This window comes from Chelonia mydas, chromosome 5 (genome assembly GCF_015237465.2).
Source record: "Chelonia mydas isolate rCheMyd1 chromosome 5, rCheMyd1.pri.v2, whole genome shotgun sequence".
In the NCBI taxonomy this organism is placed as follows: Eukaryota; Metazoa; Chordata; order Testudines; family Cheloniidae; genus Chelonia; species Chelonia mydas.
This window is the reverse complement of record NC_051245.2, coordinates 58719111-58745167: the sequence shown is the minus strand read 5'-3', so window position 1 is coordinate 58745167 and position 26057 is coordinate 58719111. Positions and strand designations below refer to the sequence as shown.

The 26057-nt window shown below is 41.8% G+C and overlaps 1 protein-coding gene across 11 annotated transcripts in view; it reads left to right on the top strand.

The window, feature by feature from the left end:
* KIAA0825 (KIAA0825 ortholog) overlaps positions 1 to 13483 on the top strand; it is a 406839-nt gene extending 393356 nt beyond the window's left edge. For all 11 annotated transcript variants that reach the window (XM_037903240.2, XM_037903239.2, XM_043546230.1 and 8 more), the window contains one exon: positions 11294 to 13483. In XM_037903240.2, the coding sequence (XP_037759168.1) occupies positions 11294 to 11417 (124 nt within the window). In that variant the 3' untranslated portion in view covers positions 11418 to 13483. The remainder of the gene's footprint in view (positions 1 to 11293) is intronic.
* Positions 13484 to 26057: the final 12574 nt, after the last annotated feature.

Sequence of the window (26057 nt, the reverse complement as noted above, 5' to 3'; positions counted from 1 at the left end):
CCCACCCTGTGTCTGGGTGACGATCTGGGTAGGCCACAGATGGTAAGACTCCCACTGAGTTCAATGATTATTTGATTTGGCCACTGAAGCATTGTGTTGTATTCAGCAGAAAAATACATGGATAGCATTATACTACATTAACTATATATCCAACACACAGGAGAAGTGCATGTGAAGGAAATGTTAGATATTTTTCTTTGTTCAGGTGCACCCAGTAATGTGTCATCTAAGGGCATGTGGACACTGCTCCCCTGTTCAGACTATGGGGGCTGTGAATAGCCATGCACATCAAAGAGCTGCACTGTAGTTCCCCCATGTAGATGCTGCTGGTGTGAACTTAAAGGTCTTGAGTTTGCACTAATGTAGTCCAAACTACTCCCTTAGTTTGAACTGCAGGGCAATGTAGACATGTAAGTTTACATCAGTATCATCTCTATTTTTAAAACTTTACTTTGCCATAAACATATTTTATAGCAATGAATATATTTTTACAAAATGTATGTTCCGTGCAAAGTCTTCCGATCTGTAAGACTAAATTATCATTTCTTAAAGTTAATCACAAGTGCTTTTGAAAAATCGTAAGTAGGGACAGGCCACTCAGGAGTTATACCTTTTAATGTTACACAAAGCTAATGTGAAAAGATTTTAAAACAGGAAATTATTTAGAATACTGTATAATGAATATATTTTATTCACTAAGGCCCCAGTCCTGCAAGGGAGATCTTTGCGGGCAGACCTCTATGCTTATTTTCAGTCCTAAACTTGATACTTTTCTCCTTGCTGCCATCTCTGTTTATCATGTGCTGAGGTTTCTGCAGTAACCTATGTACATAGATGTGATCATAGCAGTATCCTAGATGGTTTTCTGGTGGCATAGGCATTGATTAATCATCTCATTTTGTCACTTTATCTATTTTAAAAACTTATATTAATTGAACTTTTCAAAGGATTTGGTTCCATTTTAAAGCCGCTAGACTCAAGTGAGCTCGACATTTTACTAAATTTGTTCTTCCAAGTCTGGTCATAAACCTTAAAAAACATTGGTACTTCATAATATTTTCCTTTAAATTTAATTATTTTTTAAAAAAATTACAGAATGACTATAAAAATGGCTTTACTACACTTACAGAACACTAACACTCATCTTATTATGGTAATGTGAGCTGCAAACAAAATATTGGATAATTGTATCATAAATTGGTTCAAACACCTCTAGTACCTTTTGGACTGTTGGTTTAATTTAATCTTACAAAATTCTGAGGCAACCCAAAATAAAATATGTGCCAAATATATATTTGAAAGTCTTCTCTAAAAGCCACATTGCTATTAATTTGAAATAACAGAGGTTGCACGTTGGCTGTTCAGCTGATGGAGCCAGTATTTTGAAAGTAATTCATGATGGTAATTTCATTCACATTCACATTAGTTGAACTGGCTACTGCATGGTTGAATTTGTGCCAGCTATTTGTGCCAAAACAATTGTCATGCATTTGTGATATGCTAGTAAAAACATGTTCTATTTTGGACAATTCTGGAGTTGAAAATGTTGAATCCTTCCCTCCATTTGAACACAGAGGCATTTTTTTCATACTTTTTGGAAAAACAAACATAGATTCTTTCCTTGACTTCTGTTGTCCATTAGGGTTTTTGTAATAACACTTTGAGCTTACACTAATGCAACTATTTGAGAAAGTGAAAGAGAGACCTGGTGTCTTTCAAACTCATTTAATAAATACTGTCAGGTGATGGCAAATTTAACCACATAATGAATGGAAAACATGATATTTTTAACTTTTTTGAACTGGTTTAAAGACTTTACAAATTCTTCAGTGAAATGCACTGACAAGTATGAAGACAATACCTATAGAGAGAATCCCCTGATCTATTGTTTTGGGTAAGTTACGCTTCCGTTGGCATAGACTGCAATACTTCTATTTGTGTTGTGCCTCACGCAGAACTCTTTTAAATGTTTTCTAGTGGCATTTTTAGTTGCATTCTTTCTGAGCAGACAACTCTTCTACTTAAAAATATATAACAAATCATATTAATTAAAATGAGTCAATCAGACAAGTTGCGTGGTGTTTCAGAATGATTCTAAGGGTCATAAATTCAAGTTAATGATTGCACTACTTCTTCCTGGGTTTGAAGAGGCTCCTTGATGCATTAGGGGAAGAAGAAAAAGACAGCCACCCTGTTTAAGAGCATTTATCTGGGTAGCTTGCACAAGTAACTGCACAGACTACTTACCCAGTCAGATGTTATAATCATATCATAAATCTGAGGATGAAGCAGGCAATCATAATAGTCATTCACAGTAGCTAATATTAATACTTCATTGTGCTGAAATGTGGCAGTAGAGTCATATCTATATGTGATAATAACATGTTAATTATTGCAAAACTTTGGTCATGGACATGCACCTTATATCGGTCTATTGAGAGTATATTTCATTGCTTTTGGTAAAGTGTTTCTTATTTGAGTAATTATTTGACGAACTGTGTGCTGTGTGAGATTTGACCAAACCGCAATTTAAGCGGGGGCAACCTTTGTCTGGCTTGCTGGGGGAAGGGATATATTGCTTTAAAGCAGGGGCGAGCACACTTTTTGGCCTGAGGGCCACATCGGGTTTCGGAAATTGTATGGAGGGCCAGTTAGGGCAGGCTGTGCCCCCACCCCCTATCCGCCCCCCCGTTGCTTCTCGCCCCCTGATACTCCCCTGGGACTCCTGCCCCATCCAACCCCCCGTTCCCTGATGGCCCCCCCAGGACCCCTGCCCCATCCACCACCACCCCCGCTCCCTGTCCCCTGACTGCGCCGGGAAACCCCTGCCCCTGACTACTCCCCGCTGCCCCATCCAACCCCGCTTCCTTCCTGACTCCCCCCTCCGGACTCCTTCCCCCATTCAACCCCATCCATTCCCCGCCCTCTGACAGCCCAGATCCCATCCACACCCCTGCCCCCTGACCACCACCCCAAACTCCCCTGCCCTCTATCCAACCCCCCGTCCCCCTAACCAAGCAGCACAGAGCGCCGGTGGCTGGCAGCGCTACAGCCGCACCACCCAGAGCGTTCCGCCGGTGTACTGCAGTAAATTACTCTCTGTAACTGCTACCAGTGTAGCACATTCCTACGCGGAGCAGCTTAATACACTACACCGGCAGCATGGCGCGGTGAGGCTGCGGGGGAACAGCAGGGGAGGGGCTGGGGGCAAGCCTCCCCGGCCAGGAGCTCAGGGGCCGGGCAGGACAGTCCCGCAGGCCGGATGTGGCCTGTGGGCCTCTCCTTTAAGAGTAGGGGGAAGAGAGAGGCACAGACGCTGCTGCAAAAGCAAAGCAGGTTAGCATGGTGATGCTGACTCATCCCACAGGGAACGGAAGGGCAGGGAGTTGATAAAGGGCATGCCCAGTGGGAGAAGCCTCCTTTTCCCCAGGCCGGGCAGAGCAGCACCCACCCTTGGAAGTGACAAAATACCAAGTTTGATTAGGACCTGCTGTGGGCATCGTGCTACCTGCTCCTTTCTTTTCCCTCACCAGATTGGCCAAGTGGGGGTGGGGGTGGGGGTTTCGCCTTCCCCACAGCCGGATCTGGAAGGCTTTGTTAGGGTGAGTAGGGAAGGGAGTTAAGCTATGATGTCGCAACTCAGTATGTGGGGCAGATGTCCAGTGCAGGTATTCTGTAGGCAGGGGATACAGTGACCAGATAAATGGCTTGGTAAAGGACTTAAAGGAGGTGTTTGGTAAAGGAGCAGAACAGCGGGGGCTCGGGGTGCCTATGACTGGCATGGCAGTGAGCCAGCTTCCCCCCCCCCCTTATAGCCAACCTTAGCCCTCATTCAAGGGGGGATGGTAAGGTCCCAGCAGGGGGTTGGCTGGAACCTTGATGGAAAAAGCGAGGACTGACAGAAGCCCCCGGGTAGATATTGAAATAATCATGGAGTCACCTGCACTCTACACTGTTATCTACCGGTTAGTCCCAGATATCTAATAATAAAGTTGCAGCCTGATTAAACCATATCCAGAGTCTCCTGTCCTTTTGGGGCATTGATTGTGTGACTATCAACCACCATGGTTTCAGACAAACATTAAGCCTCCTAATCTTCTTGATGGTTATATTGGTTGTTCCTTTCAGTGATCTGTCACAGAGAGGAATGCCCAGCGATTAAAAGATACATGCATGCTGGTGACCAACAGATTATGAATAAATGCAAAAATGGGTTATGACCTGAAATAACTTTTAAAGTATTAAAACACCTTTTTAATCTGAGCACTTAGCCAGTTTTTAGGGGGTTGTGAGTTGTTTCTGTTAGGAGGAAAAAATGATGATGGAGTCAAGTATTTCTTTGGTGTGATCCTGATTATTTACAAAAAATGTAACCACATCCTGTTTCCCTGAATACCATTGGAATCAAATAACGGGAGAAAGTTATTTGCTCAGAATTCCAAGCCTTTTTCCAGCCAGCACTTTACCCAGAATGTTCTCTCTTAGGCCATGTCTACACTACCACTTATGTTTGCAAAACTTTTGTCACTCAGAGGTGTGAAAAAATACCCCACTGAGCCAGCAAGTTTTGCCGGCATAAGCCCTTGTGTGCACAGCACTATGTCGGTGGGAGACATTCTCCCGCCAACATAGCTACCTCCACTGGTTGAGCTGGTTTTATTATGTCAACAGGGAGCTCTCTTCCATCAGCATAATGCAGCTACACAAGTGATTTTACAGTGATGCAGCTATGTGGGTACAGCTGTGCTGTTGGACGCTTGTAAATGTAGACATGGCCTTAGTTTTTCTTGGGGTGATACTGATGTTTTTCCAGACATCATGGCTTCTTTCCTTCTCTGATATTTCTGCTGCTTCTTTCCCACCCACACAGATACACAGCTGCAACCAGATCAGTCCCATTCTTGTGTTTATCAGACCCTTGAGAAACTGCATGGCTCAGCCACTGCCCAGATTTACATGCAGTCAAGTCATTGGGCAGTAGTTTTCCATTGTTTCAGCTATTATTAAACAAAGGAGCATTTCATTGTGCCCTCTTGTAGCTTGAATGGAAAGTGGCTCCCCCACCCAGGAGTTTCAACGGAGTGGTGTAATTGCCCAGTCCCCCCATAATATAAAGTGTTTTTATAGTATTTGCAGGAGGGAGGGGAAGCTTGTATTTAACCTGTTTGATCTAAGCGCAGAGGGCTAAATTCTGATTTTACTTGCACTGATGAGAATAACTCCCTTTAAATCAAATTATTTCAGATTTACACTAGTGTAACTGAGATCCAGATCCACAGTCTGACCCAAAATCTTTAGTAAAACATAAGCAACACAAATTACTCTAGCCTCTGAGATGTGGCTATTATTACACTAGTAATAATTACTAATTACTAATATTATTATTATTATTACATTAGTAATAATGCTTTTAGTGCTAGGGGTCTTGTTCTCATTTAGAGTTGCCATGACCATTTTTCCTGTGATCAAAGAAATTATAATATGGATTACCTACCTGGACTTGTCTTTATTATAAAAACTGTTTCTGTTGGGACTCTTTGATCTTATGCCTAGGCTAAATTATTATACAGATTTGTGCAAAGTTGTTATACTAGCTACAAATATGTTACTGAGAGATCTCAGAAAAGAACTACCTCCAATCCCAATTACACTGGAAAGGGTTTAAAGACACTGGTTCATTCTATCTATGGATAAATGTCCCTTGCCCCAAATGATAAGTATCAGGAGCCTGAATCTCCTCTTGCTTACATAGGTTTTACATCAGTATAACTTAACTGAATTTGACAGAGTTACTTAGACTATTATTCAAGATACTATACAAAACCTGCTCCCAAGAGCTTTGACCCAGATTTTTAAAGATATTTAGGCATTGTCTAACTGATTTAAGAACCTAAATCTCATTTTCAAAATTGATTTAGGCACCTAGAAGCCTAAGTCCCACTGACTGTCATTGGTTCCCATTGATTTTCATCTTCCTCCGCAGCTCATGGGTTGCAGTCATGGAGCAGCTGAAGTGCCTCTTCGAACCCCCCCCACTTGCATTAGCTAGACCATCATCAGAATTAATCAAGCCATAGCAGAGCTCGTTTACTCAAGAAGAAAGGGGTATTACTCACCTTTCAGGATTTGGCCCAAACTGACTTTCAGAATTATGGGCAAGATTTTCAAAATTTGATGTCTAAAGTGAGGTTCCTAAATCCACATTTAGGCACCTAAACAATTGATAATTAAAGTTAATGGGAGCAGTGCTGAAAATCAGGCCAAACTTTAGGCACACAGTATATTCCTTGTATATAATAAAATTGCATCAAAGAAAATACTAGACTCTATCAATTTCTACTTCCAATTGGAACATCACAGGGCTCTGAAGTTTGACTAGCTGCTCAGCAGTTTCAGCTGTTGAAAAGTTGCAACACTAATTACAAATTAGGAATAAAACAAATACTATGAGTCAACAGTGAGCCACCAGTTTGCCCTGTTGCCAAGAAGGCTAATGACATTTGGGGCTGTATAAGTAGGGGCATTGCCAGCAGATCGAGGGACGTGATCGTTCCCCTCTATTTGACATTGGTGAGGCTTCATCTGGAGTACTGTGTCCAGTTTTGGGCCCCACACTACAAGAAGGATGTGGAAAAATTGGAAAGAGTCCAGCGGAGGGCAACAAAAATGATTAGGGACTGGAACACATGACTTATGAGGAGAGGCTGAGGGAACTGGGATTGTTTAGTCTGCAGAAGAGAAGAACGAGGTGGGATTTGATAGCTGCTTTCAACTACCTGAAAGGGGGTTCCAAAGAGGATGGAGCTATCATCATCTTCTCAGTGGTACCAGATGACAGAACGAGGAGTAATGGTCTCAAGTTGCAGTGGAGAAGGTTTAGGTTGGATATTAGGAAAAACTTTTTCACTAGGAGGATGGTGAAGCACTGGAATACGTTACCTAGGGAGGTGGTGGAATCTCCTTCCTTAGAAGTTTTTAAGGTCAGGCTTGACAAAATGCTGGCTGGGATGATTTAGTTGGGGATTGGTCCTGCTTTGAGCAGAGGGTTGGACTAGATGACCTCCTGAGGTCCCTTCCAACCCTGATATTCTATGATTCTATGATAGTCTGTTGGACCCCCAGTGGTCCATGGACCACAGGTTGAGAACCTTAACTATCTCTTAGCTGTCTTAAATGAAGGATGCGTTCATACATCAGTTTGAATGAGGTTTTAACTCAATTAATAATAAGGTTTCATCCAGCTTATAACATTATTTATACAATAATAATTTTGCTGAGTATTTATAAAGTATTAAATTGCAATAAAGCATATAACACTGACAGACTGGAGCTTAGTGCATGAGTCTCTACTGTATAAGCGAAAAGCTAATTGACTATTAGCTGAGGCTGTAGATCAGACTCAATCTCTTTCTCTCTCTCTAACTGTTCTCAGTGCCACTAGATGGGCAGAACACCACACCCAGGAGGTGTGTGGGTTACATACATATGCAAAAAAGAACAAACACCAGACAGCTTTTTATGTTTTGCTTTTTCTTAGACAGAGTTAGCCTTATTTCCTTGGCAGTTAAATTAGTCAATATCCTGCTTAATCAAGAATCAATTAATGGTTTTATTAACAGCTGGAATCTGTTTTGACACTGATAAATAAAACATATCACAATCTGTAAAATGCAAAGGTAATTTTTCTGCATTTTATAGTTTTTGTAATTTGATTTGCCTTTGTATGTGGTGGTAATCAATAGAACGTATATTTTATTTATTGGCATTTCTATAGATCTCATCACAGCAGTATTTCAGCATCTTATAAATAATGAATGAAACATCACAACTCCTTCTGATGAAATATATTATTATATAGGTGGGGAAAAGGAGGCACAGAGCGATTAAGTGGTTTATCAAGGTTACATAATGAGACTGTGGTAATACTGGGAATATTATCTAGCTCTCCTAAGTCTCCATCATGTACCTTAGCCACAAGACTATCCTTCCTTCGAGGGTAAGGATAATTTAGCAATGGTTGTCTTCTTTATACAGAATTCTGTAAGGTATATGTTAAACTTGGTTGTATTGGATTACAAATTATGGAAGTCTTAACCACTAATGCTTCAGGAAACACTTTGAAAAACTTTGTTTTGAAACAGTTATTCATATTGTTTACCCATTTTTACTAATGACTTTGCATGATATCAGGATCTTTGCTTCGAGCAGGGATCGGCAACCTTTGGCATGCGGCCCACCAGCATAAGCCCCCTGGCGGGCCGGCCTGGTTTGTTTAGGCCACGTCTGTAAGTTCGGCCAATCGCAGCTCTCACTGCCTGTGGTTCGCCATTCCAGGCCAATGGGGGCTGCGGAAAGTGGCGGCCAGCACATCCCTTGGCCCGCGCCGCTTCCCGCAGCTCCCATTGGCCTGGAGTGGCGAACCACGGCCAGTAGCAGCTGTGATCGGCCGAACCTGCGGACGCGGTAGGTAAACAAACTGGCCCGGCCTGTCAGGGGGCTTACCCTGGCGGGCTGCGGGCCAAAGGTTGCTGATCCCTGGCTTTGAGGGTCATCTACTCCTGCTGTCCATGAGATCCTGAGATCTAAGATCTCCTGCACGGTTTCTCTAGATTTTGCTATGTTCGCTAGACCTTACATTTTTATTTAAAAAATGAAATTTCTAATCCCCTCTGGCAGTAAAGATACATCTTCACAATGCATATCAATGTACTGCTATCATTTTGTATCAGTCTGCCCTCATATATGCACGTGAAACTCTCACTGAAGTCAGTGGGACTTTCAGATAAATATTGTATCTTTTTACCGAGGACAGAGTGGCTCGGTGTAGACAGTATTTATTAGCAGTCAGGAAGTCTGAGTTCTCTTCTTGGTACTGACCTTGATTCTCTGCATGACCTTCAGCACTGAAATTCTCTATACCTCAGTTTTCCCATGTGTAAAAAGTGGTGATTGTATCATTTATCCACCTTTGTCAAGTGTTTTGAGATTACATTATAGGCTCTTTGGTGCAGGGACTGTCAATATATTGTGATACAGGAAGACCAGGGAGCAGTGGTAGAGTGTTAGAGGGGAAATATATAAGCTCAAGGCTAATTAAGGCGTGGTTCCCTGTAGACTAGGGAAGGTTGCTGCAGGTTAATTGGAGCACCAGTTGTCAATTAAGGCTCTGTCAGGAACCTAATAAAACCCCCTGCTTCAGGCAGTCAGAGGAGGACTGGGACTGGGACAACAACGACCAGAGAACTGAAGTAAGGGAGACTCCCTCCCCGCAGCATCTAAGGACCGAGGGTAACCCCACCTAAGGGGGATTAGGGAAACCCCCAGGGGTTGAGAGGGGCTGGGACTCAGAGTGAGGAGCAAACCCAGACCCCTCCCCTGCTTCCCTCATCTATCATCTTCCCGGGCCGCTAGCAGGGTCCTCAGTGCCCAAGAGCAGGGGTAAGGGGGTGGCTTGTAGCACCCCTCCTTCCCCCCCCCCCCCCCCCCTCCACACACACACTAAGAAAAGTGCAGGACCCACCATGTGAACATTAGCCATCTTGTCACAATGTTATTTGTTTGTACAGTGCCCTAGCACATGATCCATGATTGGGGGCTCCTAGGTGCTGTCATAATAAAAATAAATAATAGTCTGTGGATGAAAAGTGTTGGTAAGTGCTAAGTCATTATATTACTACATTCAATCAGACAGAAACTGAAAAGGAGAAGTTTGAGTTTCCTGTATTCCCCTCAGTAGAAATGCCGGGGGGGGGAGAGGGTGCATGGAGAGGTCACCATTTTGCTACTGATATCATACCAGAAACATTTAGGAATTGAATCTATCATCACTTATATGGCATTGCAAATGGATGTGGCACTACAGTAAAATAGACTAAATAGAGTCCCTGGTCCAAACAACTTATTCTAAAAGCCAAACTTGTTTACAACAAAGTATAGACCCAAGACAGAGGGCCTTATTCCATTCTTACATACATCAGCGTAAAGCAGGAATAACTACCCTCATGTCAGTGGGATTCAGTATAAAATTGGTGTACATGAGAGCAGAATCAGGCTCAGAATGAGGTGTAATGCTATAATGTTAGTGGAACAGGTAGACCTTCAGGAGATTTTTGGAGGAAGAGGGGTTCTCAGTGCAGATGAATGTTATAGTCATGACATTTATTGGAAAGGTTTTCAATAGGTATTTAGAAATGATCAAATACTCTTGATCTTGACAATGGAGATGTTTATTGCTGTTCTTTAGAAGTGAGAGTAAAATGGTGCTTACACTGTTATTGTATAAAGAAAACCCTGTTTCTGTGGAGTGGTTTGTGGGACTTTAGTAAAACTTTGCCCCATCATCAGCAAATTCAATTCTGCTTAATAAACTAATAAATATGTTTGAATGTCCTTCCTTGTGTCTTACAATAACTGATGTTGAAATATGAATGGTGCTAAATAAAAATAACTATCTGCACAGTCATTCCCTGCAGATGTTCCTAATAATGATATGAAAGGTAATATTATAAAATATGAATAATATTTCTTAAAATAAGCCTATGTATCACTGATAATAAAAACATACATACACAGAGAATGTAGTAAAAAGAGACCCATACATGTAATTAAAACATATATTTTCTATCTAGCATGCTCTGTTATTCACTTAGGATCCAATCCCAATTCCTTTTGTAGTCAATGACAGTTTTGCCATTAATTTTAATGGGGGTAGCTAATCGTAGGTTAGAGTGAGTATCCATATGAGAGAAAGGGAAGATGCTTGTGTCACTTCTAGAGGTGACAGTGTATGTGACATTTTCAAAAAACTAAGCCATTTTGTAAGGAAGCTCTTTAAATTCATTTGTACCACTTTAACAGTATGATGACCTGCCACACTGTTCATGAATAGAGAATCCTGTGCTTTCTGATTTTCACTTTAAAGTAATTAACTCTGGGAAGTATTTGCCAACCTCCATCTCAAAAACACATGCTAGCTGCTCCACCTCTCTCTGTCAGTTTTGCACTGCTTCTGGTCAATTTGCTATTAAGGTGTGATACAAAACTGAAAGGGAAAATGCTGGGGCATAGACATAGGAGGAAGCTTGTCAGAGATTTGGCAGTTTAAATGCCAGAAGGCTTGCATAGGGTGTGATTTTTTTTTTTTCTGTTCATATCTAGTGTGGTTCAGAAATTTCAGTTAACACAATACGTTTGGCAATAAACACATGGTGTCTATTTTGAATTTTTTTATCAGTTTGTTTAATGACTGATTTGAAAAATACAGGGGAACTAACAAAAGTATATTTTCTTTCAGATGGGAGATGAAAGAAGATGGAGCTCTGGAAGAGGAAGAAAAAGCTATGGTGGAACACCTAAAAAAAGTTTATTTCATACAGACCCCTCTTGCCTCAGAAGATAAAGAAGAACTGTCACCTTGAAAAGCATTTGTGTAGCACTTTCTGCTGAATTAAACATTATTACAATAACTGTTTAGTGATAACTGAAAAAAATCCCTCTTATGCATACATTCAGTGGCTAGAAAGCAGGGGAACTTGTATCTGGACGAGTAGCAGTTAGAAACTAAAGGATGTTGCTCTATTATTGCCTAGTCACCCCCTTAAAACAGCAACTGTTATGTGTGTGTGGTAGCCAAGAATAATGTGAAAATGCTGTGTTACACAGTAGGACATACCTTGGTGCAGTGGAAACAAGAAGCTGAAGGCCAAATGAGAAACTGTTTTTAAAGCATAAAACCACAGCATTATACATACTACTACTTTGGACATTTTCCAGCCTAAGTTTGCCAATATATTACAGATGTCCTGTGGGCGTCCAAGTGTATCTAACCCTATGTGGGTGTGCCAGAGGTTAGAGATCAGAGCTCAGGAAGCCTCTTCCCTAGTTCCATCCAAATGCACCCTTATGAAGGACTGCTCAGGGTAGTGGTGATAGGCTCCCCAAAGAAGGGGAAGATTCCCAAGACTGTGCCATGGACCTGACCTCTCACCTCAGCATCCACCTTTTTTTGTGGAGTGCAGCGGATACGCCCTTGTGAGTGACTGTAGCAGAGGCTGCTTTAGTGGGTGCTTCCTCTGAGAAATTGTGGCTGCCTCAGGCATACCGCTCCCACTGAGGTAGAACATCTCCTCATCCACCATGCCATGGGGCTCAGACTTAAAAGCACATTGTTCACAACAGCTTTAAAGTTTAAAAGGCTTTCAAATGCATGCTTTTATTGAAAACAAAACAGTTCAAGTGCAGACAGTGCTCCAAGAACCATCTTAACAGTGAACTGAGAAATGAAAAATCTATTTTTCTATCCACTGTTTCTTTCTAATGTAAGTATAGTTAAGTCCATTTTCAATGATAAACCCTTTACAGCTGTGTTATCTGATATTCATATCAGTCATAGTCAAAATTTGTATTTTCATTTGAAATCTCCTTCAAGAAAACCAGTTTTTAAAAGCTTTTTAGATGTCCCTGTTGTTGGCTGCAAGGAAGGGCTCATGAACATTCCTCTATTGTAAAAAAAGCCAGACTCTTTTGTACTTACTTTTTTGCTTTGGAAGCATGGACTTCTCATTTCCCTTACTTTGCTGGAGGATACTGACAAGAGCTTAGTAGGGCTGTGACCTGAGCTGTAGCTCTCCCTGCTCCATTTCCTAGACAGGGGGAGCTGGTTCTTACAATCAGCACACAATGGGTCTGAATCTCCTCTCAGAGGAGTTTTTTATTGGTATAACTCCATTGAGTTGAACAGAATTACTCCTGATTTACAATGATATAAACAAATGGAAAGTTGGACCAATGTGACCTCTCTTTTCCAAAGGACCTTGATAATCACTTTAAGACCTAAATAGTGATGCTGCATGAGACTCTAATCTAATCCAATCTCCCCTGACTGGTCATTTTTCTAATGTAGACCAGACATTAGACCATTTCAGATGATATCTGCATCTCATAGTCTTCCAAAGATCTTGCCTGGGTCCACCAGAAAAGAGGGAAATGAGGCATTGATATTTCTAAAGTGTTAAAAATAGAAATTAAAAAGCAGCCTTTTTTCACCTTGAGACAGTCATTATACATCATAAAGAAGTGCTGGAGGGTAAAAACAATTTGTCCCTGCTTTGGATTTCACTTTTAAAACCACAACTAAGCTTTTAAAGCTTGAAACATGGATAGCGAGATTCCCTAAAATGGTAGATGCAATATACTGACAAATGAGGCATACATGCTCCTAGCCATATTAATAATATGCCAAATGGTTGGAGGTCAATCAGCATACTTGGATTAGTCTGTCCTATTCTGTCAACTGTTATTTTACTGTGTAGAATAGCTAATTAATTTGTTATTGTATAGTCATACAAAATAAGGGCTTGTCTACAGAGAGAAGTTGACTGAAATCCACAATAGCTAATCCACAATAGCGCCCCATGTGATGCTCTTATTCCAGAATAAGAGTACCTTTTTCTGATAAACTTTGGAAGGAGATTAAGGTAAACTGGAAAAAGGCACTCCACTTGGGGAGTTACTCTGGAATAGGTATAATGCTTTAAATTGACACCCTCCCTTATTCCAAAATAAATGTGTGGGCAAGCCTTAAGAAATATCATTCTCAATACCTCCCTTCAAAAGTTCACTCAATAGCAACCCAGTGGAAAACTCTGGGATAGTTACATATAGTAGGGATATATATATTTTTAATCTTTACAAAGTAAAGCTAAAGAGATGGAATCAGCACTCTGAATAAAGTCTGAAAATGTTCACAATATCTTACTCAGATGTTTTTCTGGTGCAAATCTACTCTGTCTTCATAAACCTAAGAATATAAACTAATTCATATTTGAAGCTGAAGTTTCCCCTAAATCATTAGTGAGGAATGCAGGTATAGTCCATATGAAGTGTTCCTTCTCACTGACTCTCAAGATGTAATGGGGGAAATAACTTGTACTGAGCAGGCACTTTTGCAACATTCTGTGTTTGTTTTTGAGTGGAGTTAAGTCTGAATAAGAGCAATGGAGTTTAAAATTATGATTGCTAAATGGAATACCATTGATTTGTCAGAAAGACTGTTTATTTTATTTATTTATTTTGAAGGAGAGCAAGAAGTCATACTTAAAAAAGGCTGCTTATTTTTACATCTGTTTCACCTCCATCTAAAATTCAGAATATTTGTATAACAGGACCCTGCTTTCCTTAACTTCCTCCCATAAAATAGTGTCTGTACACTATATTTAAAGTTCAGTTATCTCCAGAAATTACTTTCATTTTTAAAAGTGACATATTCATACTCTTATAACTATTTGCTCCCTTAATTTATATACTAGCTCTTCTCATACGCTTGTTGATCCAAGATTGGGCTTTCACATATTTACACTCATTCTTAGTTGAGAAAGGCTAGGAGGTGAAATATAGAGATTTTAGCAGAGTGAATTCACAAGAAAAGGAAGATATAATTGTAAAAGATATAGGAGTTTAAGGGCCAGATTCACTCCGGTGGTGCTTCACTGGTGTAATCTGACCCCATAGCCATGCTAATTTTCCTGGAAAGACCAAGTGTAAGGATGTCACAGGTGGCACTGGTCCTCTAAGAGTAAAGAGGCTAGTGCACCTGTGTCTGGTCAGCTGACCCTGGGCCCTAGAGGAGGGGAGATTGGGTGAGTCGGGTATGAGAGTTAGTGAGGAGTGGGGGAAAGAGAGAAGACAACAGAAAGCACTCAAATATGGGGCTCTAGCTGCCTGAAAGAGAGGCTGCTGAGAGCAGAGTGCTCTGCAGGGGCTCACTGGGACTAGGGAGACAGGGAGAAGCCTGGATGGTGGGAGGAGGAAACTCTGGAAAAAGAGGAAGACCCAGGGGAGTGCCACTGTGCTGTACATAGGGCATGGAGCTTGGAAAAAACGTGGGAGGGACATGAGACTGTGATTAAGCCCAGGGTGGGTGGTTATTGTTTGCACTGTTGCTTTGTTTGCGCTTTTGAACTCTAGAAGGGAACTTTGGGATAAGCCTGAGAGCCCACCAGTCTGAAAGATGACTGAGACTGATGAAGACCCTAGAGTCACAGAAGGAAGTGGATCTTGAACCTTTTAAATTATGTTGTTGAACTTTATTTGAGGATTTGCGGTGTCCATGTTAATCAATTACCCCTGGGTGTTATTAGCCTAAGAGAATGTTGGAGAAGTACTCTAGAGGAACCTGAGAAGGGAAAAATGAGGGTGGGGCACCTGGAGGACCATGCTACAGCATGAGGGTGCACTCTGACATGATGATCCTATGACAAAGGGTTACACTTCTGTTGGGTACAACTAACATAGCCCTGTCTTGATGGGCTAACTCATCTGAGTTACCTTAACATGATAGGAAAGTCCTCTGACCGCTCAATATAAAGGGAAGGGTAAACACCTTTAAAAATCGCTCCTGACCAGAGGAAAAACCCTTTCACCTGTAAAGGGTTAAGAAGCTAGGATAACCTCGCTGGCACTTGACCAAAATGACCAATGAGGAGACAAGATACTTTCAAAGCTGGAGCGGGGGAGAAACAAAAGGTCTCTGTGTGTGTGTGTGTTGTTTTGCTAGGAACAGAAAAGGAACGGAGTCTTAGAACTTAGTAAGTAATCTAGCTAGATATGCATTAGATTCTGTTTTGTTTAAATGGCTGATAAAATAAGCTGTGCTGAATGGAATGTATATTCCTGTTTTTGTGTCTTTTTGTAACTTAAGGTTTTGCCTAGAGGGATTCTCTATGTTTTGAATCTGGTTACACTGTAAGGTATTTACCATCCTGATTTTACAGAGGTGATTCTTTTTATTTTTTCTTCAATTAAAATTCTTCTTTTAAGAACCTGATTGCTTTTTTCATTGTTCTTAAGATCCAAGGGTTTGGGTCTGTGTTCACCTATGCAAATTGGTGAGGATTTTTATCAAGCCTTCCCCAGGAAAGGGGGTGAAGGGTTTGGGGAGGATTTTGGGGGGAAAGACATTTCCAAGCGGACTCTTTCTCTGCTATATATTTGTTAGATGCTTGGTGGTGGCAGCAATAAAGTCCAAGGGCAAAAGGTAAAATAGTTTGTACCTTGGAAGTTTTAACCTAAGCTGGTAAAAATAAGCTTAGGGGGTTTTCATGCAGGTCCCCACATCTGTACCCTAGAGTTCAGAGTGGGGAAGGAACCTTGACCGTTGGGTACAACTAACATAGCCCTGTCTTGATGGGCTAACTCATCTGAGTTACCTTAACATGATAGGAAAGTCCTCTTACCGCTCATTAAGAAGCAGGCTAACTAATTTGAAGCTGTCTTTGAGTGTAGCACAGGAAGTCTAGTCTACAACATAGCCAGCTGACATGGCTGTAAATATTTTACCCTGCATCTTAGAGAACACTAAGAAGGCTTTCTGTCATATTTGAATTAACATAATTGAAAAACACACCCTTTGTACATGTCAAGACAGGGCTATAGGGGCTTTCACACCACTCCTCTGTCTCGCTCTCTCTCCTGCTGGTGTAGTAGGGAAAAGGATCCATGACATTCTTGAAGTACAAGAACTCTGAACTGTGTTTTCACCTCCTTGGAACATTTGTTGCCTGGGATATGTCAATGCATCTCTCACGGAGTGCTGATAATGTACAGGGCCAGTCCCCTGCCTGACGCATCAGCAGGATTAGGAGAAAGCAAAGGTGAGTTTTAAGCCACTTTTGCACACAGACCCTGAGCTGTACTCTCTGCCCCACAGTGACATCCAAGGACTTGCCCCCTATTTTCCATAAGATGTGTTTATTTTAGTCCTTGGGAAGGGTATAGGCACTTTTTTATTTTAATTTATCATTAATTGTCATGAAAAGAAAAAGAAAACCCCAATGTGTTTTGCCACATTGTGTCTGAACCATTATAATTTTTACTTGCATGAAATATGAAAGCTATTGAAATTTAAAAGGAAAGTGTATGCATGATCTATGTAACAATATACGTTAGTATTTTAAAAAGTTCTGCTCTTCTGGTTTCAAGAAACTCATTTAAACTCCAATTCAGGATGGTACTTAAGCATGTGTGTAAATTAAGCATGTGTGTATTCTCATTGGTCTCAGTAGGACTATTAACAAGCTTCAAGTTATACACATTCATAAGTACCTTGCAGAATCAAGGCCTTAAATACCTGGTAACCAGTAGGGTAGTCTGATCTCATTAACATTTTCGGTTTATTATATTTTAAAACGTTAAACAAAAATGTTGAATTACTCAAAGCCAGCGAATGGTGCACCTGGCTAGAGGTAACCACATATTTCTGTCACTGTTACCTTCATCATCTCTTCTCCCATTCCTTTAGTTTGTTTGTAACATTCTTGTTTAAAGCTGGCTGGAAATTTTCCAATAAAACATTTTTTGTCAGAAAATGATGATGATTCTTCAAAATATTTCCTGGAAATATTTTGGTTTTGACAAACCTCCACTGAAACACAGGCAGGGTTCCATTACCAGACTGCTTGGGTAGGGTTACAACAGAAACCAGCCTGGTTTCCTGTCAGCTGGAGGAGTCCAGGCTCCAGGATCTGTGGTTCTGGGTCAGCTCTGTCATACAGACTACTTCAGAGTTGGGGATTGCAAGAATTCCAAGGGTCCTGGATCCAGACTGGGACCCTGGAAACCCTGGGATCCCTAGCTGGAGAAAGGGACTCTCCAAAGCTAGGCTCCCTGCTTCACAGCAGGGGCCTGGGAAGCCCTGAGAACGCTGGTTTGTGTTCCTTACTCCACGGCAGGAAATCGGTAGACTGCCCCAACTCCAGAGGATTCCCTGGGAGCCCAGAGTCAGGGCAGCTGGCACCTCCATTTTGTTTCAGAAAAATTGAATGCAAATATTTAAATGTTTCTGAAATTAAAAATGTTCTGAATTTCCATTCTGTGGGAAATTTTGAAATTTCTAGTTTTTATTTTGATTCCGAATGCAAACTTCTTTGAATTGTCAGAATTTCCTATAGAACAGAAAGAGTTTCAAACAGCTCTACTCATGTTGCATTAAATTGGACTGTAACCTTCATGGCAGGAACTCTTTTTTACTATCTGTTTGTATGGACCTAGTTCAGTAGGGCCCCTATCCTGATTAGAGCATCTGAGTGCTATTGGAATGCAAATAATAAACAGGGGAAATGTGCTGAAACCTCTGGAATAATAAAGCTCACGACATTTAAAACAGATGGAGTTTTGAAAAAATCAGAGGTTAAGGAAGATAGATACCTGTCTTTTAACAACTGCTATTTTTCAAAAAGCCTCCCATAGATCATCTCTTATTCCAACAGAGGACATTTTGTAGGCACCACAGGCAACAAAGCTATTGGTTCTAGAACTATTTTTGGTTGCAAGTGGATGTTCTTTAATCCATCTCTCCACCCTCCCAGCAGTCCCAAGCCAGGAATGGGACCTGGTTTCTTTTAATTAGTTTCCTCTTGAGGAAACATTCCATTTTCTTCTCCGCTAGGAGGCCTTAACAAAATACCATTACAGCTTATCTTCAGTAAAACATACTAATTATAAACTGATAGAAACTCTTTTATGGAACTCCTCAAAATGTGCTCACTTCTGTTACTGAAAGACACTGATCCTACTTTCAAGGATATAGTAGAAATATTGGGGAAGAGGCCCATTACCCTTCAGATGAAAAAAGTAACCTGATGGTAAAAGCAAGGTTGTATTGTAAACAAGACATAAAGTACATGGGGCTAGATTGTGCTCCAGCCAGTACAGTAGCACTGGAAGCCCCCTTATATCCATCCCTATGCCCCCTGTCTGCATGGGAACGGGTGCAAGGACTACAAGGATGGACTACAAGCTGTCAGGAACAGTATCCCTGATGAGGCCATGGCACACCTGGTGACTGAGCTTTGTGACTTTGTCCTCACCCACAACCATTTCAGATTTGGGGACAACTTATACCTTCAAGGCAGTGGCACTAGTACCCACATGGCCCCACAGTATGCCAACATTTTTATGGCTGATTTAGAACAACGTTTCCTCAGCTCTCGTCCCGTAGCGCCCCTCCTCTACTTATGCTACATTGATGACATCTTCATCATGTGGACCCACGGGAAGGAGGCCGTTGAAGAATTCCACCTGGATTTCAACAATTTCCACCCCACCATCAATCTCAGCCTGGACTAGTCCGCACAAGAGATCCACTTTCTGGACACTACAGTGCAAATAAGTGATGGTCACATAAACACCACCCTATACCGGAAACCTACTGACCACTATACTTCCCTACATGCCTCTAGCTTCCATCCAGGACACATCACACAATCCATTGTCTACAGCCAAGCCTAAGATACAACCGCATTTGCTCCAATCTCTCAGACAGAGACAAACACCTACAAGATCTCTATCATTCTTAAAATTACAATACCCACCTGGGGAGTGAGGAAACAGATTGACAGAGTAAGACAGGTACCCAGAAGTCACATACTACAGGACAGGCCCAACAAGGAAAATAACAGAACATCACTGGCCATCACATACAGCCCCCAGCTAAAACCTCTCCAGCACATCATCAATGATCTACAATCTATCCTGGAAAATGATCCCCCACTCTTACAGGCCTTGGGAGGTAGGCCAATCCTTGCTTACAGACAGCCCCCCAACCTGAAGCAAATACTCACCAGTAACTACACACCACACCACAGAAACACTATCCCAGGAATCAATCCCTGTAACAAACCCCGTTGCCTTCTCTATCCCCAAATTTATTCTAGTGACACCATCAGAGGGCCCAACCACATCAGCGACACCATCAGGGGCTCATTCACATGCGCATCTACTAATGTGATATATGCCAACATGTGCCAGCAATGCCCCTCTGCCATGTACATTGGTCAAACTGGACAGTCTCTACGGAAAAGAATAAATGGACACAAATCAAACATCAGGAATGGTAACATACAAAAGCCAGTAGGAGAACACTTCAATTTCCCTGGACACTCAATAACAGATTTAAAAGTAACAAAAACTTCAAAAACAGACTGCAAATGAATTGTAGTTCTGCAGTTTCTCTTTGAAAACCTAACACCTTGGGCTTGAATAGGGACTGGGAGTGGCAGGCTCACTACAAAAGCAATTTTCCCTCTCTTGGTATTGACACCTCCTCATCAATTATAGGGAGTGGACCACAGCCACCCTGACTGAATTGGCCTTCTACATTGGTTCTCCACTTGTAAGGTAACTCCCCTCTCTTCATGTGCCAATATATATTTATGCCTATATCTGTAATTTTAACTCCATGCATCTGAAGAAGTGGGTTTTTTACCCACAAAAGCTTATGCCCAAATAAATCTGTTAGTCTTTAAGGTGCCATTGGACTCCTCATTGTTTTTGTGTGTGATGAGTCATCCCTGAGTTACCTCTGAACCTGCCTAAGTCTGATGAGTCTTCCCTAAACGAGAGAGTGTGATGAGACATCATACGCAATTACCTGCAAATCTTGTGATAGGCCCCCACACCATACAACCACAGTTCAGCCTATCCTCAGGCAAGGACCCACCCAGGTGATCCCAAGGAAGGTATATAGGCTCATAAGAGAAGCGGTCTCTCCAGTCTGCTCAATGTCACCACCTGGGTAGGAATAATACTATTGCCTAGTAATTCTAACAGACTGCCTGTCCTCTTGCAGTAGCTGTGTCTGTTTCCATGCTAGTCAGCCCCTGCTCCAGCCTGCATCTGCTCCTGCCTCAGCTGGCAGCCCAGTGATATGACACTGTGCCAGTGTGTCAGACTGCATATATTACTCTGTGCCTAGAGCAGCAGGGCCATCATAATACAAATACAACCTTTATATATATATATATATATATATATACATATAAACCTAATTGTGTGTCACAGTTCTAGGTCAGCACAACCGTGTCCTGTCCCTTACTCAGGGTGGATTGTTATTTCATGATCTAGCTCACAGTTGAGTTGAACTAGAAACCAAATTCTCTGCTGGTGCTAGGGGGTTATGCTAGCAGACAATTTGGTCCTATGCATTTTAATCTACAGTCAGTGTGGGGGAGAACAATTACCAAAAGATACTTTCATGGAACTTTGATGATTTAGAAAAATATGTTGGAATCCCAGTCTGGTCTGAAATCTGGTTACTACTCTCTCTCTCTCTCTAGAGATATGTATGAACATACAAAAAACTATGTTAAAAGAAGTTGCAAAGTCAACAACTCAAGAGTTAGGAAATGCCAGAATTAAGATGACCTGTGCAACTTTCATTCACTCTCTGCCCCTGGTGTGTATGAGTTATGATACCACTTTTAATTACATGCTTTCCTTTTTTTTCAGCAAGACACCTGCTTCAATCAGTGCTCAGGATGGACAGTACTCATTGAATGATTAGATCTTCCTCAAATTTGACAATTGCTTTGAGTTCTTCTTTAAAGTTGATAGTAATGAATACAAATTGGAAGCTAGGAATTGTACAAAATTGATAAGGGAAGCAAAAGGACACAAGACAAACCCCATGGCTAACAGAGTTGGGACACTAAAAAGCCATTTTAAAGTATATTAGGAACAAATATGAAAAATGTTCTCGGGGCGTGACAACAAAGGGACATGGCCTCCCTCTGAGACTTACAGTGTGGGAGGGCCACACCCGCCTACAGCTGTATACCGTTTAACATTTTTATCAATCACTGGAAGAAGACATAAAATCATCACTGATGAAGTCTGTGGATGATATAAAGATTGGGAAAGTGGTAAATAATGAAGAGGACAGGTCACTGATACAGAGCGATCTGGATTAGTTGGAAAATTGGTGCAAGCAATGTGTGTTTTAATATAGCTAAAGGTAAAGTCATATGTCTAAGAACAAAGAATGTAGGCCATACTAACAGGGTGGGGTACTCTATCCTGGGAAGCAGTGAGTATGTCTACACTGGAAAAAAAAAAAACCCAAAAAAACAAAATAAACCCACTGCAGCAAGTCTCAGAGCTCTGGTCAACTGACTCAGGCTTATGCTACAGGGCTAAAAATAGCAATGTAAACATTCCTGCTTGGGCTGCAGCCTGGTCTCTGAAACCCAGGGAAGGTCTCAGAGCCCAGGATCCAGCCCAAGCAGGAATGTCTACACTGCTATTTTTAGCATGAGCCCTATAGCATGAGCCCTTCAAGTCCAAATCAGTTGGTTGCTGCAGGGTGGTTGGGTTTTTTTCCATTCTTTGTTTTGGGTGGAGGGTTTGTTCTCTTTGTTTTTGCAGTGTAGATGTACCCAGTGACTCTGGAAAAAGACTCAATAGGTGGGTTGGGGCTGCAGGTCATGGTGGGCAACCAGCCGAACATGAACTCCCAGTACAATGCTGGAGTGAAGAGGGCTAATGCAATCCTTGGATGTATAAACAAGGGACTCTCAAGTAGGAGTAGGGAGATTATATTACCTCTGTATCTTACATTAGTGACCGCTATGGGAATACTGTGTCTAGTTTTGATGTCTACAATTGTTAATAAATTGGAGAGGGTTCAGATTAGCTTCCTTGTTGTAATCGTAGCAGATTTCCTTGGAGGAGGTTCACGAGTCCCACCATAAATTCCTAGATATTTTACACACTTTGACCTCTATGAAGATTGCCACTCTGGTCAATGAAGCTGTTATGGAGCCCACTAAGGTAGTTTGGCAAACTCCAGCTACCTCACTGCCTACCTGCAAGAGGGTGGATAAAAAGTATTATGTTCCAGCTAGGGAACTGGAATTCCTATTTTCTCACCCAGCTCCAAATTTCCTAGTAGGGGCGGCGATAAATGAACAAAGCAGACAACATAGCTCTATGTCTACCTGTACAGTAAGGACCCAGAAGAGGCTCAATCTTTTTGGTTGTTCAGTCCAAAAATAGCAAACCATCAGACACTCATGGTCAAATATGACCATTAAAACTATAACAAATTCAATTCTTTTATTGAGCATCTGCCAGAAGACCATCAGGACCAGCTTCGGTCCATTATACAAAGGCGGTCAGCTCTTGGCAAAGGGATCACTCCAGGCCTCCTTGGATGCGGCAGATAATGCACCATGGTCTATTTTCACAGTACTGAACATGAGAAGAGCGTCTTGGATGCAGCTGTTAGGCTTTCCAGGAAATGCTCAGAATACTGTCCAAGACCTCCCTTTGGTGGTCACAAGCTCTTTGCGGACTCGATGGATGAATCTCTCTACACCTTTGTGGAAGAAAACAAGTCCTCGCTCTGCGTTTGTTAGCAACAAGTCAGAGACAGTTTATTATGAAAAATTGCCAGGAAAGACTGCGGTCGGACAGGGGATCCCTTGACCTTAGGCAGAACTTCCCCCTATAAGCAGTGTGAGACAAGCATTTATACTTTCCTGTTACATACATCAATAGCTAACAGTTATCCTTTGTTTATGCAAATTCCCTCCAGATGCTTATCTCAAGGTTTCTGCTTAAGTCAGCATTCCATCTTTAAAAACTAAAAGCAAGGAGAAAACAGCATCTCTTACAACTCTCGCGTTATTAGGGTAAGGGTTAGGGTTTCCTTTCACTCTATCCTTAAATTGACTAAGACATCTAACCCCAGATCCTCCTTTTTCTCTTTTTCTGCTTCCACATTCCCCCCTTCTGTGCTTATAGCACAACTAATATTGTTAAATCTCTATTTTCATTAGACATTGTATTTCTGTTTCCAGATTAATGAGATTGACCTTATAAGTTTTGGTTGGTTGTAATGGTAATACACGATTAGTATGAACATGAAAGCTACTTCCATTATTACACCTCTTACAACAACAATAAAATATTCCTAGGATAAACAAAAACAATAAAGTTATCAGCATCCCCAATATCATTCTATGATGTGGTTGTTGCAGAACCTTAGTTACATGACATGATATGTCATAATTAGTACACAAGAGAGATGTTCTGTAGGTGGTATGGAAAGCATGTTTTTCAATTTGATATATATTTTGGAGTACATGAATTTGACCTTTTAATTCAGAGATTTGCTGTACTTCTGGTAAGAGGGAAAGCAGGTTTTGGAATGGATCAGGTACAACAGTAGTCCAATTAAAGGGTATTTGTAACCTAAGGGTTGACCGTAAGACTTGGTCTGCAGGCCAATAGATAATATAGCTTCCTGCAGCAGTGGTAAGATTAAAATGTATCTCTTGCAAAAGGAAGCTCTTAACATATACACAACTGTCATTAGCCTGAAAGATCGGGTGCCCTGCTAGGGTTGTTCCTAGTCCCATGCCTTCCCAACAAACGTTGTCATGAACTGTGACAACCTCTCCTTGTTTCAACTTTCGTACACACTGAAGCTGCGGGGGTTCCAGAGGCCAGAGTGTCCATTGGCTTCCTATCCCTATCCAAATATTGGGTGTTATTCCAGGAGCATCAACTATAAATCGGCTAGTCTCACCAGGTGGTTTAATTTCCCAAATATTGCGGTGAATTACCCAATCCCACATGCATCCTCCCCATGGACCTGGCAGGATTCGGTATGTGGGAGCCCACACCCCTCCAACTGGCCCGTATGCTTGGAAGGAGCACTGCGAGTGTCTGCATTTCCACCCTGAAACCCTCCAAGTATGTCTCCAAGGCCACAACTCATATGGCATCCCTGAAGTATTAGTAAGGGCAGTGGGCCAAGTCTGATGCTCAAGATCACTCCGAATGGCCATGAGCTGGTCATTCAGGAAATCCTGAATCTGCGAACAGGCCAAATGCCACTGCAATACCTTTCCCATCTCAGTGATGTTTAATACCATCCTTGTCATTAGTTCCTGGGTTATTGAGCTGAGGGTGGCAATAACATGCAACTCACTGATTCCAACCTGTACCTGGGTTAACTGTGCTCCAGTAATAAGTCCCGTGGCTTTCTCCAGCTGCCCTAGTTTTTCCTCATGTTGTTGGCCCTTGTAAATATTCCAAATTGCCGCTGCGCTATTGGCACCGTCCCATAGGCGTTCGTCCAAGTCCCTTTTCCTTCTAGAGAAGACCCATGCCCTTTGCTCTGCTAACCGAAGGGCAGCCCCCTTGGAGCAATTTGGGTATAAAGAGGTAACCTGAAAACTGGATAACGGCAGTGAAAATTTTACAATCCCTCATGTAGGATTAACTGTTGTCCATCGATATCCTAGCACATCTCTCTTTGGTACAGTGGCACACCACATCTGTTGGTTAACAATTCTCATATAGCTCCGGGAAACATCAACACTAATGGCATAGGAAGAAGAATATTGCAGTATGGTGCAGGTTAAGTTATTGGTTATCGGAATTAATTCAGTACAGATAAAATTTCCATTAGTGGAGCACACTTTCTGAATATAAGTTTGATTATTTACTAATTGGGTAACCAAATAACAGTAAGGACCTCTTCCTTCCAACATTTTGCAGGCTCTGGGAACGGCCATCATGTCAACCCCACTATGAAACCCACTAATCTCAATGTCGGATTCTTGAGACTCAATTGTAGTGATATCATACACTTCTATCTCTACTGACACATCTGTTTTCCACTCAATCGTTCGCTTGTATGAAATATTCTGAACCTTAGAGAATAAATTTTCCAAACAATATTTAAATACATCACTAAGATGTGAAGGCCTTGGCCATTGGGTTTCATCAGAAGATATGGTATTGTTGATATTTGGATAAGTGACAGGGTGGTAGTGGTGGTAGAGGAGCTGGCGGGGGCAGTGGTCGTGGCAGCAAGGCACCTTTGGTATTCATCATCTGGAAGCCAGTTAGGGAGGGCAGTGCATTCTGATGGTACTTCTCCATAAACACAGAGCCCAGCCCATGGAAGAAACCCAAACCACCACTCAACCCCACATTCCCAAGAACGGTCCCCGCAAGTCCCTCCCTGCCAACGTACAATACTCCGTTTCCTCCACCAGGGCCAATTCTTAATGTCTTTTTTAGTCAGGAATCCCTGGACTTTGGCGGTTTCGGCGGAGTGAGTGTTCCTTCTTCTTTCTCGGAGTAGTCGTGGTGCAGGATCATGCAGGGGAGAGGTTACCGGCATGTCACCCTGTAGTGGTTTGGTTCCTTTAACAGATGCTGGATTTATGGTGGTTCTGTTAGTGGACAAGGGAGAGCTTACTAGCACT